General features: G+C 36.7%; 1 protein-coding gene across 11 annotated transcripts in view; it reads left to right on the top strand.

Moving 5' to 3' along the window:
• Positions 1 to 19667, top strand: part of CHID1 (chitinase domain containing 1) — a 139430-nt gene that overhangs the window by 54472 nt on the left and 65291 nt on the right. The window contains exon 11 of one of the 11 annotated variants that reach the window (XR_003926839.2): positions 3712 to 3820. The exons of 8 other annotated variants lie outside the window; for them this stretch is intronic. Coding sequence is in view for 2 of the 3 variants with exons in the window: in XM_030038290.2 (XP_029894150.1) it covers positions 426 to 462 (37 nt within the window). In the remaining variant the exon portion in view is untranslated. Of the gene's footprint in view, positions 1 to 425; positions 478 to 3711; positions 3821 to 17506; positions 17608 to 19667 lie in introns of those variants that run through there. 2 more of the 11 variants (XM_030038291.2, XM_030038290.2) reach the window with 2 other exon arrangements.

Below are 19667 nucleotides of genomic sequence, written 5' to 3'. Positions count from 1 at the left end.
TAAAGATTGTTTCTCTCAGCTCCTGAAGTTGTTACCTGTTACTTTGAAATTTGATGTTGGTTTCAAACAGCAATATGCCACCAAGTTTCTTTTGAGTAGAAAAAGCTGCAATAAGCTCACCTGGAGACAAAAACCTATAATAAGATAAAAGGAAGTATTCCAAAGCCAGCCTGAAACTTTATATTGATTCTGAGAAGAAAATGGTTGTTTTAGTTTTGGGTAATAACCACCTATAATAACAGTGAGCTTTGTAGAAACACAGTCAGGGTATAGTACATCAAGCCAGAAGAAAAAGCAAGAAAAATGGTGTGAATTTGGCAGGAAAATCAGGTTTGTTCAGAAGTTTGTTATTAATTTGTAAAATAGAACCAAACCAAGTGGAAGCAAACCTAAAGCACAAGAGATGACTGTTCTCACTTTCACAGGTTACTAAGTTCATTACACCAGGATATTTCAATATAGTAAGTATTTCAATGCCTAACAAGCAATCTCTATCTGAGGTGGATTGTGTAAGGTAAGGGCCTGAATTTTTTATGTCCATGCCTTCAGTTACAGAAACACTTTGTCATCATTGCACTTGCCTCTGCTGTCTTCCTGCTTCAGCTTGGCTGTTTGCAGGGGTGTAATACTGTAGACACAGTTTTCTCCCAGTGCTGAATTGTGTCTGAATCTGGCTGAATAACAGAAAATGACTAACAGGTGGGGAAAATAAAGCCATTGTCTACAGTGAAAGCTATATAGTGAGTATATCAGAATAGCTTCTCTAAAGTTAGTTGTAGTGGTTAGGCAGGAAAAATATTCAATATTCAAAGCATTGTTGATTTACAAGCCTATTTATACAAGCTCAGCACAATGAATGTAGCTTCACTGTAATATTTACAGTTCCTTTTGCAGGTAGGAGTATAGTACTATCTAGCAGAATGAAAAGATTTTGCTTTTTTTCTGAAATGCAACTTTTGGAATGAAGTTTTCACTTGAAAACATACTGCACACTAGGATGGCATCTTCTTTTACTTTTCATAGATTCTTCTGGACTATATTATAGTATTAGTTCATGTTGCTTTTATTTAATGGCAAAAATATCCTAGCCAAGAGTTATGTATGGTTAATCTAACTTATACCGAAAGAGGCTAAGTTTACCTGTATGTAGGGCACTGGTGCACAGTATGGGACAGTATGTTTTAATACAGAGAATGGTCCTGTTAATATATTCTTCACTGGCAGACCACAATATTGTAATTTTTCAGGTATCTACCAGAAGCAAGGTTCTGGACAAAGTCTTTAAGAGACTTTGAGTTTATACATAAAGCACATTAATTTTCACTTTGCTGCTTTACCTATTAAACATTGGTCAATGGTTAACTTTATTTTTCCAGAAATATATTTTTGAGCATGCACAGTTATGTATTAGTCTTTGCTGTATATGTCATGTAGTAATGTAATCATAAAATACATTCAAGGTAAACCAGCTTCATCACAGGCCAAGCTTCTGACATAAAACAGAAAAAAGATTATTAGTGTAAAATAAGCTTTCTGCCACTTAATTGGTAACAGGCTGTTTGTAAGGAAGTCCAAGTTTCTAGCATCTGTGAGTCTTTGAAAACTATCACTATCACATCCAATTGAATCCCAGAATGGGCACAGCTTGTTCAGAGATGCTCTCCCCGCCCTCCCTATAGAAAAGCTTCCCTTTTATTCCATTATTAATGCTCTGGCTACATCAGGTTTTTTCGTTCTCTGATAAGACACATGGCTGAGCCTGATCCTATTCCTTCTCATTTTTGTATCTGCTTCATACTACATAAACAGGCTGCTCAGAAGCTGTGTCCAGGGTAGAAGTGGATGGCTTGATTATTCGTTTTTCTCACCTTGGCTCCTTAGTTTATTTGAGCTTCCAGTTTCTTGGTGACTGTAATCCAGTGTTAGTCATAACCTGAAAAAAGTGTTGAAGGATGGAGTCGTGGCTCCTTTAAAGCACCATCTGTATGTTGTAGTGATAGTGATGTTAAGCTGAAGTACTGGTATTAAAATCAATTCAAAATCTATTCAGGTAAGTGCAGTATGGTGGGTATCAACTTTTTTGTTCTAGATTTTTCTTCAGGTTTTTGCATCTGAAACTTATTGCATGTACAGGTCTCCAACACGCCAGTGCTCCTTGGCACACTGTAAGGTGCACACTGTCTTGTTGAAGCATATTCATTGGAATCTGATCATCTTTGATAAGAGAGCTGGAGAATTGGCAAATACAGTAGCAAACTGTATATTCTCAAGATGTTTGATGTAAATGTAGTATGCACTTAAATTGATTATTAGTATAGCTTATACATAGGATTGCATGCAGAATGCAGAAACCTTTGCTGGTCTCATGTTTGTGTTTTTCTTTAGGATAGGAATTATGTGATGGAAAGAGGCTCTGAACATAGCTAGATTTCATTCACTGAATATTTTTTCAGTCCAGAAGTTCATAAAATAACTTTCAATAGAATTCCTATTCACATAAAATACTATCTAGCAGTGGGGTTTTTTTATTGTGGAATGTAATCTAAAGGAAGAAGTACTTGGTTACCATTTTGCTGAAAAGATACACAACCTTTCCATGTAATATCCTTTTTCATTCATACACGCCATAAAAAGTAATACATATATGTGTATGTGCTTGTGTACATGTGTGCATACATATATATAAGGATTAAATGAAATGAAAACAATATTTCTTTTATGGCACAATGTATTTTGTCTTTGGGTGTTGTTACAGTAGGAACTACAGCTTATATTTGCAGTAACAATGTGTTCGTCTTGCAGCTCGGTCACAAGTATTACTTGTTAATACAATGAGTCAATCTCAGAGATTATAGCACATTCTGGTGCTTTAATCAACCAAGTACCATTGTTGTTTAGCTGCTGGGAAGCTACATTCCTGTTTATATTTAGTTCTGACATAATTTGTATGAAATGCTAAGCCTGAAATAAAGTTATTGTGCCTGTGATTCCCCAAATCACCTGTAGTGCTTCTGGCAATGTTTTCTGCCCTCTGGCTGTCAAGTATCAGGTGTCCAAACTGCTAAGATGCAGTCATTAAAACTTACCACTGTATTAAAATCCTGTCAGAACATAACCATTTGGTGTCGCTGACTTGTTGCTCTAATGATCAGTTTGTTCCAGCATGTCCTCTATTGATACCGCAACCTGACAGTATTTCTTCTTCACCTCAAAAGTGTATGTCTTGGGTAAATAATTCTTCAGTATACCCTGAAGCTTCAGAAACTGTTTAGCCTTTCTGCAGAATCTTTACCTTTGAGTCCTTTTTGAGACCTGTAGTAGGTCAGCGAGCCCCTCAATCTCACAAGCTTCTTACTTCCAATGTACTTTTTTCGCCTTTAGCTATCTGCTCTTCAGAATCTCTCTTAATCATTGGGACATTATATTTCAGTTGCAGTGATACCCATTGTTTTCTTTTGCCTTCTCATGGGAGGTTAGACAGCAGTGCAGTGGTGTTTTCCATTCCATGCCATCTAAAATCTGTAGCCCTTATGACCTGGGCCAAAAGGGAACTGATACACTTCATTGCTAGCTATGAATTAAAAGCAATGTAAATCAAAGGCTATCGTGTGGCAATGGTGCCACTTATGCTTAATAAATCAGCAGGGATGTGATAATAAAGAAGGCTAAGTTTAACGTGTTAAAGACATTTTGTCCTTTTTTTTTGTGTAGTGCTGAAAGAGGGAAGATACATCTCTGATGTTCCACCTGGCTGTATATAACTTTTGAATGTATTCTGCATCTAAGCTGCTTTTGTTCCAAACGCAGCTGTTGAAAATAGGTATGTGAATAACTCCATTGTTGTGAAACAATGCTCTGTGTGCTTACCTTTTATTTAAAGGAATCTGAATAGAGATTTTTATGTTAATTTTTAAACACTCAAGAAGATTGATACAATAAATTGCCAGTTGAAGCGAGGGAGAAATTGACAATGCATTGTGCTATTCGGAGATAGAAAACAAGATTACTCACAAGCTATGTGAGGATGTAGAGTTCTACTGAGAATTTTATTGGCTGCCTGCCATTCTGTAAATAGTAGGTAATAAAAAGTGGTACTTGGAAACAGTTAGAGGTGAGCTTTTTCCCTGAATTACCATGGTGGTGTCTTTATTAGCAGCAATTTAAGAAGATTTGGGCCAGCTGTGACTCATGATTTTGTCTTACAGAAGGTAGCAAAAAACTTGTGCAAGGGATGGTTTTATTCTTCAAGTGTCAAGGCTTTTACAACATTTCTCTTCATGCTGTAGTTCTTTCAGGATTTCCATTACTTCCCTGCATACCAGGATTCCGTCTCCTGATTTAATCCATTTTGCTCATAGTTTGTGTAACATTGGGGAGATACTAATTCTTCAAATAAATTGATGGACCATTTAGCTCTGTAGGGTTGAATATCCTCTTGATCTGTTGTCCACCTCTCCACTTCACTGGAGAAACCATTAAGCTCTTTCTTCTTAAATTGTGCTGCTGGGTCAGATGGTAAAATCATGGCAGTGATAGGAGGAAGTTACAATTGGGGCTGGAATCAGAAAGTAGTTATTTCTATATTACAAATGTCTAAATAATTCAGGAGTGTTTCAAGAGGTTTATTTATTAAATTCCCTCTGGGATATTATCTGTCCCTCCCTCCCTTTAGGAATGGAAGGTGAGTGGCAGCTGTTAGCTGAAAATGAAAGACTAGTTAATTCATATAAAGTAGACAGAACATCTTGCAAAGTAAAATTATTATCATATTTCAGCTTGTCCAAGTTGTAAATATGATGTTAAATACAAAAGCTGTTATAATTGGTTTTTATGTAGAGCACATTCCTTATTTCTTTTTGAAATGAGGGAAAGGTGGTTTGTGTTTATTATGAAAATGATTGGTTCTGAAGTTCAGTAGTACAATGGCATATCGGCTGTGGGTGAGTGTGCATATCTCAGTGCATTTGTTTTAAAAAACATGGAGTCAGTTGTGACGTACATTTTAAATGGCGGACATATTGCTGTGAGATGTGCTCTTCTCTGTCTCTCAGGATCTTTTTTAATAGTAAATTTGCTACAGGCAACGTTTAGGCAGTCAGATATTGACAAAATACTAATGATATAGTTCTTTACTGTCTCATTGTTGTACTCTAACCATTAGAAGATAGCATTATGGAATTGGGAAAAAGATGTCTGTGGTTTAAAACAAACAAAGGGAAGAGCCAGAAACCGTTACTGTAAGTTAAATTTACTTACATTCATAGATTTGCATGTGGGTGTCTGCACCCAGTGTAAGGTGAAAGAAACTCATTGCTTTGGATGCCTTATTTGGGCTTGTGAGATCACTAGTGGTGGACCTAAAACCACTCCTAGCCCTGACTGAATCTCTTCAAATATAAGGTGATTAACAAACATCGAACAGGTAACGCTATGTGTGTTTCCAGATTCCTCCACTATCAATCCCTTAGCTCCCATTGCCCCATCCTCTCTCACTCTCAGTGCTGAAAGGATAATGATTAATTTTTGCCTGGAAGTGACTGTCCCCCACAAGATATTAATTGTGTTCAGTTCAATTGCAAATCAATTGAGGATGAGTGTGAAAAGGGCCTCCTGAAAATGCTGTGTCTTTGTACGAGTTAGCCTAGAGCTGGCTAACTGCACTGTGCTGACTTGTTGGATTGTGTGCAGTATAGATTCCTCTGGGAAGCTTCTGATTCCGAAGAAGTCCTCCTCTTCTTGAGCCAAAAGACAGCAGCCCGGATGAAGTTTATCAGTCACCCTGGGACCTAGCCACCACTGATGGATGCATGGACTAGAGTGTTGGCTCCAGGAAGCTGGATATTTTTCTCTTATTTCTAACCTGGGAGAGTTTTTGACCTTTTCCTGAGAAAAATACATGCTGGGGTTTTGGTTTGTTTCTTTGTTTGCATGTTTGTTTTTCTTGGTCCATCCTCCCCTTCCCCCCAGCTGGTTCATGTCTAAGTTACTTCCCCCATTGGTTTTGATGATGTGGACCACTTTTTTGTTGATTAGTGTGTCTGATGATTGAAAAATTGGGCTGGATTGAAAAATAATGGAATACATGTTTCTGAATACAGATACTGTAAGACAAGGCTTGTTTATCTTGCAACTTAAATAGAGCCAGACTCTGATTGTCTGTTCTCTTTACTAGAAAATTGACAGTAATGAGATCATTTGTATTTTGTTGAAGGAGGGGCATTGTTTGATGTGTAGTGGATGCTTGGTTTTTTAAACAGACAGGCTTTTCTTTTAAGTCTTAAAAGAAAGCAGCTTGGAGTTTTTCTTATCTTAAACTGCTTTTGCAATCCTCATTGCCTAATATAAACAGCAGTTGGTTCAGTGAACTGAATTGCCATGATTGTTGGGGAAGCAGTCAGAATTAAAACCAAGATATGACTTTTTATAGGCCTGTTGAAACTAGTCTGAATATCATCAATATCGATGTAAAAGTTGGAATGAACTTTCTTGGTAACTCAAATATAATTTCAGTTGGTTGGATTTATAGGAAGACAATTATATATTCTTTCATTTGCTAAAGAGCACCACTTCCAAGGCTTTATTTAGCAAGCTCTGAAACTTAGGGTAAGTCCTGAGAAAGCACAGTTCTTTGCTTTTTTTTTTTCTGATATGCTAAAGTCATGTCTTCATTACTTGGTTATGTCTGTGCTGTCAGGCAAGCTGGTACAAAAGTGGTGCTGGGGTCCCGGTGCTTAGACAATGAGTCTTTGGGGCTTTTTTCTTTAGGATGACTCTAGTGTGGTCCTGTGGACTCAGTAGCAGTCAGAGTGTCTCTTCTGCTGTTGTTTCATCCAAAAAAAACCCCATCTGTTTCATGCACTCTGAGATTGCTCCATGATACAGACTGAAGTATGGTGTTATTTTTTTCTTGTAGAAGCTCAATCCTGATGTGATCTAGAAGTTTGATGTAGGCAGAATCATACAATCTAAATGCCTCCTTTCATTTTGACACAATGCTTTTAAACAGTACAATTTAAAAAAAAAAAAAAGGTAAAGTTACAAAACATACTGATTACTCTTTGCATAAGGCAGTGGAAAAATTTCTGTAAAAATATTTCAACATTTCTCAAGGCTGGTTGGTTGTGCACAGATGTTTCAGAGGTCAAGAATACATGTGCATGTTTGTTACACTTCTAGAGAAAAGTAGCAATTGCAGCAACAAAGTGTGCAGAGTGATCTAATTCCTGATGGAAGGACTTGGTAACAGAGTCAAGAGCCAGCACGGAAATAAGTAAGATTTAGGAATAGGCTTGAAGCCTTCAAGTAATACTTACAGAAAATACTAATGGAGCATATAACTACACAGTCTTTGAAGTAATAGAAGTGCAAGTATGTTCCACAACATTAACAGCTTTTGATTTGTTCAAACAGCTTGTTTACACTTGGAGTTATACAGCAGGTGATTGAATGAGGTTTCTGGTGATAACATCAGTAACAGTATAAGGTCCAATAAATTTTTTCTTTACATTTTTGTGAGATATTTCAGTATATTATTAACACCAGGAAGTAGAGGGAGGTGGGGTTCCCCCCTCCCCCCTTAGTTTATGCATATTTTGGGAAAATGGATCTAGAAATATTGAGTAATAAATTTTAGCTAAAATAGTTTTTGGATTTTGTGCTCTAAAAATAGGAGTGTTGCATTTCAGAATGTTACTGAAACGTAGTGTTGTTCATGGCTAAAATGGAAATCAAGGGAGACTCTGATAGTTAACCTACTTCTAGGAAAAAAATACAGTATTATGAAAATTATTACAAATTAGTTATTTGGAAACTCTATGAAATTTACAAGATTATGCCCCAAATATATCTATATATCCTAAATAGTTACGTCTTTCTTACAGTTTTGTGTATGTCATTTCCATGTTTAAATCAAATGGTGGTTTTGTTACCCTATGTTAGAAAGAAACTGTCTTTGATAAAAGTAAAAATATCTCTGTAAACCACATCTTTGTAAACCTTTTGCAAATAGCTTCTGCCTTTTGTTATTTACCTGCCTTTAAGGTTGGGGAGGGGAAGGAAAATTCCTCTAGAATGGTATTCATGTAAAGTTCTAGGTAGCTGTATTGCCAGGCTTAGAGCAGGTACGTGTACTTCCCTGTTTGCAAGTGAGGATGTTGATCGGGCAAGAGGGTTAAAATGGAGTCTGTAAGTTCTGTGACCCAGTTTCTGTAAGATTGGGGATAGTCCTACTGCCAACCTCAAATACAGGGTAGGGGATTAGATGGCAGGTGGTGCTTGCAATCTTGAATATAAAATTATCTACTACAATGGTTAAAACCCAGAGGAGGTCATCTTATCATTAGTGTTTCCTTGTATTTACGAAAATTTAGAGACATCAGTGTTTTACAAGATTATTTTTTTTTCTGTTTGAGTAAAAGTAAAATTTCCCTGAGTCCTGGGGTTTGAGTCCCAGTAACTTATTTTCTTAAGGTATTTCCAGCTGAGGAGTAGTTGTGGGTTAGAGGTCTGTGCTTAATATGCTGATCACTTGGAGCCATAAACCTGGAACGGTAAATTCAATGAAGCTGTCACTTTCCATATTCTTGTACGGCTTTGAATTAGTTTTAATTGATTTAGATATAGCTACCTTTCATTGGATTCTGTATTTTATAGTAATGAGACACTAGACAGTTTGAGAAAACTCAATATAGAAGTGGAATATATTTTAGTATTGACAGTGTGAGTGAAGTTATGATTGCTGCTGGGAATAATAATCAATAGAATTGGTCCTAGATTTTTGCAGTTGTGGATTATGAGCATATGGAGAGAAATCAATGAGACATGCATCCTTGGGGAGACCTTTATGTACCAAACCTGGGAAACTAATATGATCATTGCAAACTGGTATTGCTGAGCCCTCATTACCCAGTGAATACGTGATGAAAACATCATGGGTAGCATAGTGTCTCTGCAGTTAACACTGAAATTTTGAGTTATAAATATGACGTGGGTGTCTCATATCACCTTGATTGCTGCTTACTTACAAATTAAAAATCTAGTTTCTTCTGTATTGGGATCGCGCTGTTTTTTAACATTTTTTTGGACATTAAGTCTTAGCTGGGTCCAGGCATTCTGAAGTGTTTAGTTTACCCTAGTTTTGTTTCTGTACTTGAGTTTGCACATTGAAGGCCTCCTGAACAATTTTCTTTTTGCTGATGTATGCATCCTTGGGAATATACATTAGAAGACAGGGGAATGGGTAGAAGAGTTAAGGATGAATGGTAAATTGTCACTTGTAGTTGCTCTTACGTTTGACCCTGGAAACCAGTATTGTAAGCGTTTGTATGTGTAAAGTGGATATCATGTTGCAAAGGTTTAAATCATAAGTGTCAGTGTCTCTGTAAGCCTTACTTGAAGATGCCAATTGCAAGATTTGTAGAACTATGAGTTGATAAGGGCAGCAGACAGAGTGCTTCTATTTAAAAGCATAGACAAGTATAGCAGTATCTGTGTGATACTTGTTCTGATTTAGAAGCCATTATACTCAAGAATATTTTAGCTGTTCTTTTTATTCTTCCACACACATCTAATCATGAAAACCGATCCGTCTGGTGATGGAAACTGTCAACCAAAACCAGCTTTGTCTTAAGAAAACCTATAAAATTTAAGTCAGGAGAAACTAAGGTGCTTGATAAGTGTGAAGTAAATTTAGTCTCTCCTCATAAAAAAAAAAAAAAAAAGCCTTGTACCACTGGTGGTAGTATGTCAAGTTTACAGACAGCCCCACCAATACATTTCAATCAGATCTGAATACCCCTCCGAAAAGGAAGAGTTTTCTTCCTGCTCCTTACCCCTAGAGTCTTCCTTGAGAAAATCCATAAAGGGAATATTAAGTGTAAGATATGCTTGGAACCCTATAGATGACAGGCAGCATTTATTTAGCAACTGTATTAAGAATAATTGAAAATCTGTGGGTTTTTAAAGCAAAAATCTGATATTAAATCATGAGCTTGCCTAAAGTAAAACACTGCTAATTTGCAAAGAAACTGTTTGCCATTACTCTTTTGTGAAATGGTCATTATCAAGCTGCATAATAAAGGAGTGATGGCATGCATTACTATGTACAGTAAGGTCTTCCAGGATAAGTAATATTTTGTTAGAATCTGTTTTATAGTACCGTAAGAAAGAGATGTATAAATACGAGTGTATTAGGAACATAAAATCTTCAAGTGCATTAGGAGATAGATTTAAGCAGTAGGGAGTCTGTGGCAACAACTGAAACAATTTGTTCTGAAGGACTCCTAGTAATCTTGTACTTGAATAGGAAAAGAAGTGGTCTTGTAGCTGCAGTAGGGAAAAGTACATGTCTTCAAAAATACTAGTAGTTTTGGAGCATGGAAAAAATTTTCTTTTCTAGAGCTGACATGGAGCTATTTGTTTCAAATGACATTAATGTGCATATTTTGACATGTGCTGTTAAGAATTACATTCTAAATAATTTTCCATTCACTTTCTCCAAGTTCACTGCAGTTAGTTACTAGAATTCCCTTCCTAGCAACGGACACAAATTAAGATCACCCTCTCTGCTCTGCTACATGTTGACAGCTTCTCATTTGAAATTAGACTGTTTCTGTTCACATAGATCTGATGGGAAGTTATGTCTGGAGTTTTAATGCTGTTATTTCTGTACATTCTGTGTAGAAAAACCACTGAAGCAGTCTAGTGTAATTCACTGTGATACCTATAGAAGGTTTAAAATTTTAAGAATGGGTTATTTCAGAATATTTTTTTCCCCTACCTCCTTAGTATCCAAATTCCAAAATGTGCTCACAGACCACTAGAGTAGTATTAGCTAATCTAGGTCATGTTTTCTGCTTGGCTGTTTATATTTTGACCACTGTTCTGAATCTTTCTTGCATTCTGACATTGATTTATCTGCTGTTTAAATGTCACTGTTCCTCCTTGCATGAGTTTGGAAATCTCTGCAATTAAAATATTTTGGCAGCTTTAATTTCTTCGGTATCTGAATTTTAGTAATATCATGTTTCTTGAGCTGAAAATTTTTAAGCAGCTGCTGATTTATGCAATAAAACCTTTTTGCTCACAGGATAAAAATTTATTTTCAGAGCTTATTTTCACATGAAATTTTCAGCTTGAAATCTTTGTTTTGATTGTTATTAGGAACGAGAAACACATTTTAACATTTAACTATTTTAGCATATTTTACACATAAAGCCTGCAGCTCAGATAATCCACATCCACTGAAAAACTACTGATTCATGAAAATGAGTCCTCAGCTGGCACAAAATCAGACATAAAGGCAAGAAGAGTAATGGGAGAGAGAAGGCTTTTGAAATTAACCTTCCCTCATTTATATAAATGCATAATGTGAAAAATGCTGGTATTTTTATTTATTCAGTACTATTATGTCAGTTTTAAAGCTGATTTTACTTTCTGCAGTCTGTATTCTCTGGTACCAGTAATAGGTAAGTTCAACTAGCAATATTTATAGAAATATGGGGAAAAAATCCTTGCAGAAATAAGTCTGAGTCATATTTTAAGAAAAAAGAAAAGTAGGTTGACTGTTTCTATGCAGGTGTTTGGCCTTGAAGAAAGAAATAAAACCCATGAGATTGTGGCATAAGTGATAGAATTATATACTTATTTACTGCAAAATGCTCAAATTCTGAATTTAACATCTTTATAAAGCTCCTCACTTCAGTACGTGGAGCAATGATTCTCTGTATGTAATCCTTCATAGCTGTTATAGGTTGCAGCATCTTGCCATTTAATATGATTATCTTTTTAAGGATGCATGAAACCCAGGTAGTTTTAGTATTAGGATATTAGGTGTAATGTACATTGTGGATGACCATGTTATAATGCTCTCGTGCAATGGCACAAAATGTCCCCAGTTTCCCTTGTTTTCTCTTTCCTTTAGTGTTTTGCCATTTTAATCGTTGTAATGTGCAGACTACTTTTCTGTAGCCATGTTTCCAAGTTTAATAGAATAATAAAGCAATCATTATCAATGGAATCTTTATCTGGAATTATTGTTCCACTATTTTAACAAAAATGAATACCTTCAAATAGTCAGTTTGTCCTGAAGTAGCCATCTAATTTAAGGGATGCATTTGTGACCTTTGACCAGAACTTTTGAATCCCATTGCCTGAAGCTATGCTTTTAACTAGATTGTCTGCCTTGCCTTTTGCACCTCCATTGAACAGTTTCTATTTATGTTTAAATACAACTTTTATTATTCAAAGCTGAAGCCGTCCTTTAAACAACCTGACCTTGTGACATAAGACTTTCCACCTTCAGAATGTTTTTTTGCTGGGACTGTCAGACTGAGGCCTGCATCTTTCACTACTGGCTACTGACAACATGGTTTCTGAGGAGAACAGTGCTGTGTAAATGTTTTCCTTTCCTTTGGCTGTATTTTTGCTAAATCTATATTTCCAGTCAATATGTCTGATAACTAATGGTGCTATGCCGGGGGGGGAACAAAGCTCCCCATCCCTTCCAAAGGAAACTAATACAAGACTAGAACTGTTCTGGAGTTTGGAAAGCAAATGATAGCAAAGCTTATTCAAAACAGCCAGGCATCTATGGAGAGAGACCCTTGTTCTTTTGGCTAGCAAGATAAAAATTCAAGGTTGTGTTTCTGAAGGGAAAGCAAAGGAATATGATGGTGAAAAGGCAGAATTTTTAATAGAACTAAAACTGCTCTTTTTCATTTTCTTCCTCAATTCTGCTGTTGACTTTGCTGTGAAACCTTAACAGTTTATTTAACCTCTTCCCCTTTATTTGAACTATAAGAAAAGCAAACATGTATGTATTTTAGTTCTAGGAGTATTGCGAGTAAGAGATCTGCATTTGAACTTTGGCAAATATTGGGATTTTTAGTACACATGAAACAGGTTGGAATTAATTTCAATATGCAGTTTGTGCTTTTGCAGTGATTCTGTATCTAAACTTGAAAAGATCCCACTTAACGTAAAAAAACCTGTGGTACATTGTTCAGAGCAATGGTGAATATAGGTAATGCAAAATTCAAGAACACTGGGCAGTAATAGTTTAATAAATATTTGGGTGTCAGCTAGAGATCTTAACTGGGCTATGCTTGTGTTTTGGTTTGGGTTTTTTTGAGGTGTTAGAAGGAACATGTGATCTTTTCACTGAAAGCAAAGATGTGTTTTTCCTTACCCAGTAATAGCTCTTCATATTTTCCAGTTTCTTGTATTACTTTAATCATATACATTTAATCAGTTATTTAATGAGTCCTAGGCATTATCTCTTGTTCTTCTTGATTCCTGATTCTTCTGATTTCTCTTAAAGGCTCTTCCTATTACACTCACCTACTGCCTTGTACCCTGCAGCTTCAGACTCTTGCTAGTTGTTTGTCTTAGTTTATTGCTAAATATAATCTTCATGAACGGAGTCGCTTTGCCTTTTCTCTCCAGACAATTTGTCTGGAGAATAGATTTTTGACAGGGAGAATAAAAAGGCAAATGTGGAGTACATTAAACAAGCAAAACCTCCACCAGGATTGCTGTAAAGGTGGGGAAAAAAAATAATTCACTCTCATGAGAAATAAACTGAGCTTTTGCATCCTAAACATGTTTCATACTAACAGTGGTTCAGGTAAATAATTTTTATCATGCAAGTGACATTGCAAGAATCATCTCATGAAATGAGCCAGAGAACTCAGCCTTTCTCCAGTCCTCCAGTGGATAACAATTCTGCCCTTTGTTCCCTTCTCTTTATGGTTGCCAGAGCTACTGGGAGAGAATAAATAAAGGGAAGTCATAAAATATTCTGCCTTATTTGATAGCCTGCTAAAGAGGAGCTTTTCTGACCATTTTTTACAGACTTTAAAAGAATGAAGTAAGTTTAGAGTTTGGCAAGTGAGTTGCTTTATTATGGCGGGGTTTTGGCCTTTATTAAGAATAATTCTGGAATATTGTGGAACAAGGGATCTTGGTTTGGATTTTGAAAATGTGTTTTTGAAAATGTTGATATTTGATACTTTCTCATTCTTCAGAATATTAACTGGTAGCATTTTCCTCCATTATAGCTAAGCAAGGAAGGTAATTTTATAGTGTCCTCTTTGTAGTAGAAGGACAAGATTGTCTTGAAACTGTATGGTCAAGGATGGTCTTGGGGGTGTTATAATATTTTCACCTACTTTGAAATGACTTTGAGGAGATTCCAAGTTATTTGTCCTTCCCTGCACACCCCCCACCCCCCCCCCCCCCCATTAGTGTACAGAGTAGAAGTTTTGAATGTTGTCCATTCAAGAAAGAATAATCTTTGTCAGAGAAGGAAATACAATACTGTCTTGTTGCAGTACTGGAGGCCCATTGTAATGTTTTTTTTTCTATGCTGGAAAGAAGTAACAGTCCAATAACACTACCAGTGCTGTAAATCTTGTTATACTGGGCATGTTGTTCTATTTAGGTTTGTTATTTGATGTGCATTTTTTCAGCTATTTATTCAAAATCTTTAATACTTCTACTACATATTTTTAATTTATATGTTCACCTCATGGAAAGTTCACCATACCCAAGCATGATCTCTTATCCTACACTGTGCTAAAGCATATTTTAAAAAAGTGATTCTGTTTATAATTCCAAATTCTACATATTTTACAAACTTTGACACATTGAAATAAGAAGTTCTCAAATAAGAACGCTTCAAGCTGACACCATGTGTCGCATTCAGAGTGGCTTAAACCTTCTCCCGGTGTTGCAGCACCAAAAAGGGATGTTCCTGGTGCCAGAGCAGGAATTTACCTAACCCAAATAAGGAATCAGAGTTCCCAAAGAAAGTGAATTAGATTAACATCTGAAATTCAACTCAAGATCTAGTGAGGGGGGCAGAAGAGCATGTTAATCTTAAAATAAATTGGAAATATAAATCAAATATTTGAAGTATTACAGGACTTTTGATCACCTTGACCTGCTTGTATTGAAAAAGAGCTTTATTTTAGGCAAGAACAACTCTAAAAGGAAGCTAAGCAGAGAGGGATGAGGGAGGGATGCTAATCATTTGCAATTGCATAGTAGAAATATAACAACATTGAAAAGCAGTAAGACTGGCTGAATAACTCGCATAAAAGATATTTATTTATTTATTTACCCATGCTATGGCACTGTTAAATTGCAGAATTGTGCTTCCAATTGCTAGGAAGTGTGAAATGTATAAAACCAAATTCCAAGTATTCATTAGAGCAGTGTGCAAAAAATGGCTGTTTTGAGAACAGAGCTAAAGTAAATTATGTACTGAGACACCAAGGAGCAGTTTTTGAACTAGCAATAAAAAATAATATCTCTTTACAAACTGCTTGAAGTTTCACTGAGTTCTATTTGCTTTTGAGGTGCATATGCGTGTTTCATATATATTAGTGTTCAAATACATGGTTTGGTTTTACTTTGATAAATTTCATATCTTGAATATTCTACACTCAGTCATCCAGATTATTACTATTTCTCTTAATTTCTTAAGAAATTAAGTTTTATGATTTACGTTGTCTCTGCTGGTCAGCTTGTCCATGCAGTTGTTCTCTGCAGTGCCTTTTGGATATATGAACCACTTTAAACTAAATTTGACAAAGACTGAAGTTCTCAAAGATACGAAAACTTTTCTGAATACAGGTGGCTTAGGATTGCTGTAAATTATAAGTTATGGTTGTGAAGAGAGTAAACCTTCCTACCATAACCTGGTTGCTGGTTGCCAGAGAATCTGTCTAAAGCTCAACTGGGAAAAGTTTGCATTTCATTAGGTAGAGGGAAATCCAGCTAGAGATAGGAAATCAGATTTCATGACTTGTGCTGTGCATGGAATTGCTTGCTATAATTGTAGACCTTGATTTTTTGGGGGGTGAAAAGTCGTAGGACATGTCACTGTTTTCAGTACTTAGGGTCACCTGTCTGCTGTGAACTGTGTACTTAGTTGGGCTAGAGTAGGTTATGTCTGTGCATTTCTCGCTGTGATTCTTTGGATGTGGATTGCATGTATTATTGCAACAGCTTTTTGACGGGTAGACTTGGCTGGTGGGATGCTTTCTGCTTGACTGTACATAAGTTTGGGAAAAAGAACCTTATTTGCTTTACACTGACCTGATGCTCAAAAAGATGATAAAAGTGTATCTGCTGTCAATAGCACAGCAAGCAATATTCTGCTGGAAACAAAGTGTGTAAACTTTTATTTTCTTAATGCTATTTAAACTGACAAGAATGATACCCAAATCTGCAAGCCTGTCTAAATAGTAACTGGTATCAATAATCACATTTAAGATGACCTCAGAAACCTCCTTTATTAGCTGCTGTATCAGGTACAGAATTCATCTTTCAATGGCTATCACTAACTTGTTCTGTTTCCTGAGGAAGAGAGTCCTTATATAATACTTCTGTCAGCTCTTCCTGATATCCAAGCTGAGCAGAATTAGTTTATCCACATGAAAGTTTCAACAGTGACTAAAAATAAAATTTTATTCAGTATTAACAATTCTGCTCAAAACAAGCCATGTTACTTTACAAAGCTGTTTTTAAATTATAAAGATTGTTGTTAAGGCACTATTACTCTCACGTTTGGGAATTAGGTCTTTAAAATGGCTTATTTCATAGAAGCAGATGTATTTCATAGATACAGATGTAATATTAGGTAGATATCTAATAATCACTATATTTAAGAGGAAACATTTTAAATTTATGCCTGCCTTTTGTTTTTCTCTTGCATTAGTAGTGCTGGTCTTAATTCATTTTTCTCTCAAAAAGCACTAAGTCTTGCTTTTCTCCTTATAGTCTTTCATCTTTAAATCCCACCAAAAACTTAAAAAAATGATTTCTGAATAGAGCAAAAGATTTTTTGCCAGAGTTCTGTCATACAGTATTTGCACTGTAGTAGCATGTAGGAAATCCAGATGTGGACTCCATAAGCAGAGTAGAAATTAAAAATGCACTGTCTCACCCTTAATGATTTCGGTCCTGTATAGGTGCTTCACTAGCCCTAAGTAATCTTTCAACTTTTTTTGTGATTTTTTTCCACAAGGTCTCTACCTTTCATTACTGCAAACTGTTAATAGATTTTACATTCCTTAAGGGAAGAATTTGGAAAAAGTAGAGTTTTGGGGGGAAACAAACAAACAAAAAAAACAGGAAAAGGAAGACTGGAAAAGGTGTTCTTGTCACATTCAAATCTCAGGTAGATGAAGGGAGTTGTCAGTGAAGAATGGTAATTAGCTAGGTTACATTTTTTTTATTTATTAAAGATACTGTTCTCAGAGAACTAAGGCTACTGATGTAGTAGGTAGTTTTCTGGCAAATGAGTAAAAAGTGGTAATTCTATTTGTCTCAGGCTACTGTATTCACCCTTTTTTTTTCTTTTTTCCTTCTTCCTTTCAAAACTGTTTGACAGATGCTAAGGTTAATGAATTTTAATTTTAATTTGGCCTTTTCCTTGGGTTGCTGACAGTTCCTTTTACACCACAGGGACCTTTCTTTTCCAACTCACTTCTTGTTTCAGTAAGAAGCGGAGCATCTGATGGAAACTTCTTCATGAATAAGTGAACTCAACTGGAACACAGCCAAACACTGTCAGAACTGGCTCCCTGAATCCCAGTCTTGTGTTTTACCATGGTATGAGAGATTAGATTCATTAACCTCTCATTAGAAACATGTCAATGCTAAAATCCCACAGTATGCTAGATTCAGTCTATTAGAAATCCCCAAAGGCCAGTTAACGTAAAAGAATTAACATTTCTTATTCCAGAAGTTAATAGTAGATTCCTCATTTGGCTCCGTTCTATTTAATTGATATGGTAACTTGTTAGATGCTTTTTCCTTTAGAATTAGCAGAAATTTTATTAATCCAGACAGAACTGTTTGATAAAAAAAGCTTTTATCATAGTGGAAATACAAGCACTTGCAGTATAAAAATGTTTGTTTAATTATTACATTTTCTACATATGTATATAGAGAGTATTGCGTGTATAGAAAATGGTATATATTTTACCTATAACAACACTTGCAAGAGTTATCTCTGTACCAGTGATATCTTAACTTAGACAGCACTTGCTGTTTATAGAAAGATATTAAATCCTATTTGAGCAGATCCACATGCATCCAGACATTAAAGCACTGTGTTTAATTCCAGATAGAGTTCAGAGTATGAGGTGGAATGAAACATCTTTTCCATTGCCTTTTGACCTAAGGAGCTTTCTCCTCTAATGAGAATAAGCACTGCAAAATAATTTGAGTAAGACGGAATTCATTCTGCATCAGTCATATTACATAGCTTCTGCTTAAGCCTGATGTGAATGCCAGTTAAAATCCATAAACAAGTAGCAAATGACCCTTTACTAGCAATACATTTTTGTGTGTATTCATCTGCTACTGTGAGCAAAAAGAGATATTTCCATTTTGTGTGGTTATTATAAGAACCATGAAATAATGCTTTTGAATCACTTAATGTCATTCCTTGAAATGGAAAACAGTATTTTCAAAGATGGTGCACATTGTTACGCAGAGCTGCGCTTATCAGCCACCATTATTAGGACATTTGGCTGCTATTTCAAAGCACGTAAGAGTTGAACACAGGGTCATTAGTAGGGAAATGAGAAAGAGACTGGTGGAACCATGCTCTGCCCTGCCTGAGACAGAAACAGGAATAGCCACTAGAAAAAACACAAGATCAAGGGGATCCTATATCCTCCCCCTGCCAGACAGGAGGCAGTAGCTTAAAGAAAAAGAGTGAATGGAGGCAAGTCCATGCTCAGGGTGGCAGGCAAACCCCCTCCTTGCCCACCTCGCCTTCCCAGGTGCTTCTGTACAACAGGTATGAGGTTCTGGATGTGGAAGGTCAGTCAATTGATGATATGGATGATGGTCCATCTACACCAGAGATGTTGCCAAGGTAAGAAAGGACTACCCCCCGTTATCACGACCACCTCCGTGAGGAAGAAGAGACGGGTTATAGTGGTAGGTGACTCCCTTCTGAGGGGAACAGAGGGTCCAATATGCCAGACTGATCCTCCTCTTAGGGAAGTCTGCTGCCTCCCTGGGGCCCGGATTAAGGACAACACTATGAAATTTCCTAGCTTGGTACAGCCGTTGGACTATTACCCATTATTGCTCTTCTATGTGGGTGGTGATGAAGCCACAACACATAGTCGAAGGGCAATCAAAAGAGACTTCAGGGCCCTGAGATGTTTGGTAAGGGAATCCAGAGGACAGGTAGTTTTTTTCCTCTGTCCTTCCAGTTGTGGGCAGTGATATAGAACGAAACAGACAGACCCAGTCTACTAACACATGGCTCTGTGGCTGGTGTCACCGCCACAATTTGGGGTTTTTCAGTCATGGGATAGTCTACATGGCACCAGGCCTGCTGGCGTCAGATGGGATTCACCTTTGCTCATGAGCTAGCGGGGCTGATTGACAGAGCTTTAAACCAGACTTGAAGGGGGAGGGGGACAAGCCATGGGACGACACACCAAGGTTAGAGGGATGGGGTGCTAGCAAGGGCCCTCAGCCTGTTGCTTTGAGACCTGCTGGGTACAGTGGAGCACACTTGAAGTCTTACAGAGATGAGCCAGGGGCTCCTCAGGTAATAGGAGCCACCAGAGAAACACCGGTGAAATACCTCAAAGGAATTAAGGTTGTTAAGGGAGAAGCCGCTGCCTGAGCAT

This window comes from Aquila chrysaetos, chromosome 16, assembly GCF_900496995.4.
Source record: "Aquila chrysaetos chrysaetos chromosome 16, bAquChr1.4, whole genome shotgun sequence".
Classification (NCBI taxonomy): domain Eukaryota; kingdom Metazoa; phylum Chordata; class Aves; order Accipitriformes; family Accipitridae; genus Aquila; species Aquila chrysaetos.
This window is presented reverse-complemented; position numbering and strand designations above follow the sequence as displayed.